At 33.6% G+C, this 6834-nt stretch overlaps 1 protein-coding gene and 2 long non-coding RNA genes across 12 annotated transcripts in view; 2 read left to right on the forward strand and 1 right to left on the reverse strand.

Moving 5' to 3' along the window:
* Positions 1-6834, forward strand: part of LOC102675205 — a 109605-nt gene that overhangs the window by 9162 nt on the left and 93609 nt on the right. The gene's annotated exons all lie outside the window — the stretch shown is intronic.
* The window catches only part of LOC116185995, a 12377-nt gene that overhangs the window by 3372 nt on the left and 2171 nt on the right, over positions 1-6834 (forward strand). Inside the window, exon 2 of the long non-coding RNA XR_004150908.1 lies at positions 8-10. This is a non-coding gene — a long non-coding RNA (uncharacterized LOC116185995). The remainder of the gene's footprint in view (positions 1-7; positions 11-6834) is intronic.
* LOC102674467 (regulating synaptic membrane exocytosis protein 1) overlaps positions 345-6834 on the reverse strand; it is a 138414-nt gene continuing 131924 nt past the window's right edge. For 6 of the 8 annotated variants that reach the window (XM_031511906.1, XM_031511911.1, XM_031511901.1 and 3 more), the window contains 4 exons: positions 4130-4217; positions 3142-3224; positions 2075-2182; positions 345-1614 (listed from right to left, as the gene is read on the reverse strand). In XM_031511906.1, coding sequence (XP_031367766.1) covers positions 1313-1614; positions 2075-2182; positions 3142-3224; positions 4130-4217 — 581 coding nt within the window. In that variant the 3' untranslated portion in view covers positions 345-1312. Of the gene's footprint in view, positions 1615-2074; positions 2183-3141; positions 3225-4129; positions 4218-6834 lie in introns of those variants that run through there. The other 2 variants (XR_004150899.1, XR_004150900.1) reach the window with 1 other exon arrangement.

The following is a 6834-nucleotide window of genomic DNA, read 5'->3' on the forward strand; positions in this document are numbered from 1 at the left end:
CGTAAAGTTTGTCCTGGTAACCACTTACCGATCGCTCTTCGTGCTCGGCTCGACCAGCGAGCCGATTAAAACGATTGTCTGAACCGTTAAGTAATTTGTCCGATCGTTCAAGGAATCGTCTCGATCTCGTCTCCATTCCCATCTTCTTTCTTCTTTTTTCCTTTTTTTTTTTTTTTCTTCCTTCCTTTCGTCTGATTCGATCACGTTTCGAACTCTTCGTTTCGATTATTTCGAAGGGAAGATCGACGGTATCGAGACGGTTCCTCGACGAGAAAAAAAAAAGAAAGTAGCTAACCGCATGTTCGCATCGCGTGGTGAACACGCACGTCGTGTATACGTATATATTTTATTTCATCGTATGCAAATCGGTTCGTACGTTATCCACGAGACCCGATCGAATCGCAAATCTGGATCAACCAGCAGAGCACGCGCATTTTCCGTGACAGATGTCGATCGTCTCTCGTTCGACACTGTCGTTCCTTAATTAATGAGAAAAATGGACCCTCGTCGTCTGTTCAAGACGTGGCATCTTCGTTCCTCTCCCTCCCTCTTTTGCCTCCGTGCTTTTAATAATTCATGAAAAAAATAGAATCTCTTTTTCTCTCTTTTCTCTGTCTCTCTCTTTCTCTCTCTCTCTCTCTCTCTCTCTTTCGTAATTTCTTGCTCGCTTCGATAGATTCTTCTTCGTGGAGATAGATCTGCACACAGGTACGTCCTTATTGCTTGGAGGATATTCGGGAACGAATTCAGGAAAGGTGAAAAATTGCTGGTCTGTGGAGAGTTCGATATTGGATATCGATTTGCTCTTCGATTTTTTTTTCTTTTTTTTTTTTTTTTCTTTTCCATATACGAAGGACTCGTTTAAAAATCAACCGCGCTAAAAAAGTTGCGATTAAAAGTGGAAACAAGTGGGGAAAAAAGTTTCGACTCTATTGGGAATCTCCCGTGAATGATGAATCATCCATCGGGGTATTTGATTGTCTCGTGAGATCAAATAAACAGAAAATATTGTTACGCGGAATCCGAATTGGATTCGAAATTATATCCGATGTATGTATCTTCGATTGCTCTGGATTTTGATGAAGATTCTAAAATAAAATAATCGGTGGAAAAAGAGATATATTTCGTTTTTGAAGAAGAACGAAAGGAGGAATGGAGGAAACGGAAGGGAATTGGTCGAAAGGTCGAAAGTAGGAGTGGATTGACTCGATCAGGAGATAATTTTCACGACAGACTCGTTCTCGTCTTTGAGAAGGAGGCTCAGCCTTAGATCGAGTTCCCCCGCCTCGAGGGCCCATTTTTCCCTCAGCCATCATGGGGAGTCCGCGGTATGGGTGCCGAGGGTGTGAATCGGGAACAAGGGATACCAATCGACGGTCAGCTGTGCCAGTGGAAGAAGGTCGAGGCTCACCTCGGCCCCGCCTAACCCTTGGTTGCTTTCGAACGCCTGCTTCTTCTCCCACAGCATCACCAGTAGATTCCTTCCAAGGGCGTCGCAGCTGCTGTACTTGATGGTCTGACGGTATTGCGGGTTCCTCGAGTGTCGCACCACCCGTGTTTTCCGCTTTTGCAGCCATCTGTCGCCGTCTCGGAGATACGTTTTCACGTACGTGTCTGCGAGGAGGGGTGTCGTGAAAAAAGGAATCGTTTGGTTACTTCTAATGGCACTCTCGTTTGTGCTCTCGTTTCGACGAGACGGGAGGATAGACTTGTAATTTTCCTAATGGAGAAACGTTTAGAAATATCTCGTAACGAAAAATCGTGGCTTTATTATTCGAAGTAAGCGTATGATATATTCCGATTTTTATTAGATCAAGACTCGTGGAAAAATTATTATAATCGTGGAAAACGACGAGCGACATTCGTGAATATATCAAGGAATCATTATAAACTGATTTTCAACTCGACGTTTAACTATCGAATAGCCGCATCGATTACCGTGTTCGTTTATATTTCCTGACTCGTCTCGTCTTGAAACGAGCGTATTATTTCTCGTCGTCATTAAAAAATTCGAAGGGAGCCGTAATTTTAATGATAGAAAGGTGAAGAAAAAAAAAAAAGAAAAGAAAATTACCTGGCTCTTCTTTTTCACCGGGACAAATGTCTCGAGCGCATATAACTTCGACTTCAAGCGTTCCTTTGCTCAGGCAGAGACCCAGTTTCACCTCGCCACTTTGACCTCCTGAAATCCGTGAAAAATTCACGCAAATTTGACTTGAAATTTTCGGGAGAGAAAAAAATTTTTTTCCTTTTTTTTTTTTTTTTTTCCTTACGTAGTTTGAGATAAAATTAAAAATATAATTGCAAATATTAGAGAGAGAAGAGAAGAATTTTTTTTCGGGATTGGAATTGAAATTTTCGAGAAGAAAAAATTTTTTTCCTTTTTTTTTCTTCCCTGCGTACTTTGAGATAAAATTAAAAGTATAATTGCAAATATTAGAGAGAGAAGAGAAGAATTTTTTTTCGGGATTGGAATTGAAATTTTCGAGAAGAAAAAATTTTTTTCCTTTTTTTTTCTTCCCTGCGTACTTTGAGATAAAATTAAAAGTATAATCGCAAATATTAGAAAGAGAAGAGAAAAATTGGTTTCGGGATTGGAATTGAAATTTTCGGAAGAAGAAAAAATTTTTTTCCTTTTTTTTTTCTCTGCGTATTTTGAGATAAAATTAAAAGTGTAATCGCAAATATTAGAAAGAGAAGAGAAGAATTGTTTTTTCGGAATTGGAATTGAAATTTTCGAGAAGAAAAAATTTTTTTCCTTTTTTTTTTTCTCTGCGTACTTTGAGATAAAATTAAAAGTATAATCGCAAATATTAGAAAGAGAAGAGAAGAATTGATTTTGAGATTGTAATTTTCGAGAAGAAAAAATTTTTTTCCTTTTTTTTTCTTCCCTGCGTACTTTGAGATAAAATTAAAAATATAATTGCAAATACTAGAAAGAGAAGAGAAGAATTGATTTTGAGATTGTAATTTTCGAGAAGAAAAAATTTTTTTCCTTTTTTTTTCTTCCCTGCGTACTTTGAGATAAAATTAAAAATATAATTGCAAATACTAGAAAGAGAAGAGAAGAATTGGTTTCGGGATTGGAATTGAAATTGATCCAAAACGATTATTAATAATATAAATTGCGAAATTCTTTACCAGCTGTTATCTTGAATCCCTTTGGTGGCACCTGTCCGCGGCCCAGCTTCGCGTTAACGCCATTTTCATTTCTCGTTGGCTGACTAAAATTGAGAGAGAACGGAAATCCGAGTTCGTATCATTTAATATATCAGCTCAGAAACAACTTGGGGGAGGGGAAAACTAATAGACTAGCTTACTTTGCGTTTATTGTTCGTTGTATCGCGTATTTTTTTTTTTTTTTTTTTAGAAGAAACAAACTTTAAACAATATCTGCAAAGTAAACGACATTGGAACGAGGATTAATTTTCAAACTATTATGAAAAAAAAAAAAAAAGTATATGGAGCCTCAACTTTGATTAAACTTCATGATTTCCATTTCTTTCTAGTTACCATTATTTCTTACATCGAAGATAAACTTTAACTAGAAAAAAAAATCTGGTGTTCGAGGAGAGTAGTAAAAAATAATCTCAAGCGCTCCAACTTTTCTTTTTCTTTTTTCTCTCTTTTTCACGAATAGAGAAACAATTTTATTCAAATCAAATTTATGATTTTTTTTCTTTTTTTTTTCATCCCTTTGTAATGATGGTAGTGTGGTATACACATATATATATCGAAGTTAATTAAATGGAAATTGATAAATTTATATCGAAATTCAATACAGCAATCATATATATATAGTTTATAAATAATATATTTTTTTATAAAGAAATAGTTAATATCTATCATATTATAAAAATTGTATTGCAAGAATTAAAATTTTAGCATTTATATTAAATAATTCATATATTTATTTGCATTAATTTAATACATTAATCTTTTCACGATTACATATAGCATTAATTAGCATTATTAATTAGAAATTAATAAGTAAATGATAAATATATTTCTTTTTGGCGGAAACAACAAGTTTCAGTACGATATATATTTTCTGTTTTCTGAAAAATATGATGTCTATGATGAATAATCAAAGGAAGAAAAGAATTTTAAAAGTTTGATTCCAACTTACCTCCACTTTTCTTCCTCGTCCGATTCACTGTTGCGATCGTAAAACCTCTCCGGAATATTCATGACGCTGTCTTTGCGCTCACCCCGCCCTGCGAGTTAGAGAAAAATATTTCCTTTCTGCGACGTGTGCATTACGCGATTACCCGCCCACCAATCTACGCGCGCCGTGTGTGATTCGCTCTTCTCTTTTTTTTTTTTTTTTTCTTCAAAGTAACGGCTCTGCTTTCTCTCTTTTACCTGGTATCTCTTTAGAAAAAAAGGGGGGAGGGGGAATGAGTTGTTGCACCCTCTTTACATTCGTCGTAGATTGGTGGGACGAGTCGTTGCACGAAATTAATTTTTTTTTTACGCATACTGAACGCATCTTGCTTTCCACTACTCTTTAAAAGGGGATCCATACTTTTCGAACAAAAGCCTTTACGTAATCGCAATCAACGAAGCTCTCAACTTATGTCAAGTGTCTTCGGGGTTCTGTTCTGAATTCATATCATGTTTGTGATATGTATGGAGTAAATAGAGATGGAATCGAGATTGATCAGAATGGATTTGTTATCAAGACGATTTACATCTATATCTAGTTGACGAGTATATCTATAGTTTAGAGTTTATATATTGAAATAATTTGGAAAAAGTTGAGAAATCCTAGTGTTCGTTTAATCGTTAATTGTTCCAATTACACGTTATTCGAGTCATCTGTAATCCTTAAGAAAAAAAAAAACGTTATTACATGTATATATATTTAAATGAGAAGAAAATCCGGGGAGAGTTGAAAAAAATTCTAAAAGTTATGTATTAATTGTAAATGAGTGGTGTGCAGGGTAGATGATTGTAAACTTGTTTATTTCCACATTTACTAATAATAATATTAATGTAAAAAATATTATAACTAGTACGCTACTGATAATACTAATAAAACTTGCTTTCTATATAAAAATATATATAAATAATTGTATAGAAGAAAAATAACTATATGTAATACAAAATTTCTTGCAATTATTCGTACAAAATTAAAGAAGAGAACAAGAAGAAGGTATATATATATATATATTTATATAATAAAGAGAGGATCGATAAATTGAGAGATAGTACTACCACACTAAAGCCTACTTACGGTTTTTTTTCTTAGCTACATGTTGCAAAAACTCTAGCTAAGAATGGAGCAGGTCAACTGTAGCTAGCTCCTCAACGTCTATGCGAAAATTGTTGTTATTAAGGCACTACTAAACTACTACTTTCGTCTACTGAAGACCTACCGATTCTACATTGTGGAGTCAGGTACAATAATTCAGTTTGATGATATATTAGTCATATTGTACGATTACAATTGTAGAGTTAATTATTCTGATTCAGTAACGTTAATCGTAACGTAATTGATGTTCTATTTCTGTACTGTAGGGAAGATAAATCGAATTTTTTTTCTCTCGGAGATTTAAGATTAAGGTTACTGCCACTGTTACTATTATCATCATTAAATGAACTTTGAGAAATTATTATATAGAAATATCGTATTATCTAGTCGATATTTATTAAATAACTGGATATCTGATAGACACGTCAGAAATCTGTCATCAAGCGTGTTTGGCACAAATACCGATAGCCTGGTTGGAATGTATTGGAAGATATGCCAGGGTTGAAATTAATGGGTCAATTTGTGGCATGTTCGATGATCAAAGCTATAAGATATTTGATAAGTGTGGTAAGATCATTTAATTCGATTTACAATCGGAATTTATCTTATTCCATCACTGAAAATAAAATATATATATATTATATATTAATAATTCTAATATTATAACAAAATTTATAAGTGAAAGTTGATATTCGATAAATATAATTGATGTTATTTGAATAATATTCTGCATAGATATATAATTTATATATACGAATTATCGAGGAAGAATTGTATATTTATGCAGAATATTATTTTATACATTTTTAAATATGCTATGCTTCGTTCGTAATAAATAGATAATATCAATTATATTTATCAAGTATCAACTCCAACGTGTCATAATGTTAGGATTATTAATGTAAATGGAAACATAAAGTAGTGTAGGTCGATCATTAGTCAGACATAGCTGTTATCCTGTACGTGATCTCCTACCGTGTTAGGTTAACTTTCGTTTTATTCTTCTCGAACGAGTTTCGTTCTAATCTCTAATTTTCTTCGCAAAAACTCTTAACAAAAATTCCAATATAAAAATACTTTCTTTAAAAAAAAATAAAAAAAAAAAAATTGGCATTCTCAAAGTGCATTCAACGACATTCCAAAGTTCAAATTTCCTTACTTACGATCACGATTGTAGCAACGATTGGTTAGCGATTATATATACTCTACCGCTATATATATATAATATACAATATTAAGCGAGCACTTTAAAAAAATCTATAAAGCGTTATCGATGCGAGCGGATAAAGGATCAGCGTAAAAAGAGAGGGATAAGAATTGCTACGCAATATATATATCCTACGAAAACACGTTGAGAGAAATTATTATAACTTAAGCATAGGATACCTTATTGATAATAACACACTTACATTATTTAGGACAACGTTTCGAGCAAAACACAATAATCCGTGGGAAATAATCGAACCAGTTCCCTTCTCGTTACTTTCTTAATTGAAATCCTCATCTCCCCGTTGTAAGAGACGATATTTAAACGAAAGAAACGATTTGACACCAAAAAAAAAAAAAAAAAAAAAAAA

The sequence above is a fragment of the Apis dorsata genome, unplaced genomic scaffold, assembly GCF_000469605.1.
Source record: "Apis dorsata unplaced genomic scaffold, Apis dorsata 1.3 scaffold_32, whole genome shotgun sequence".
NCBI classification, from domain to species: Eukaryota; Metazoa; Arthropoda; class Insecta; order Hymenoptera; family Apidae; genus Apis; species Apis dorsata.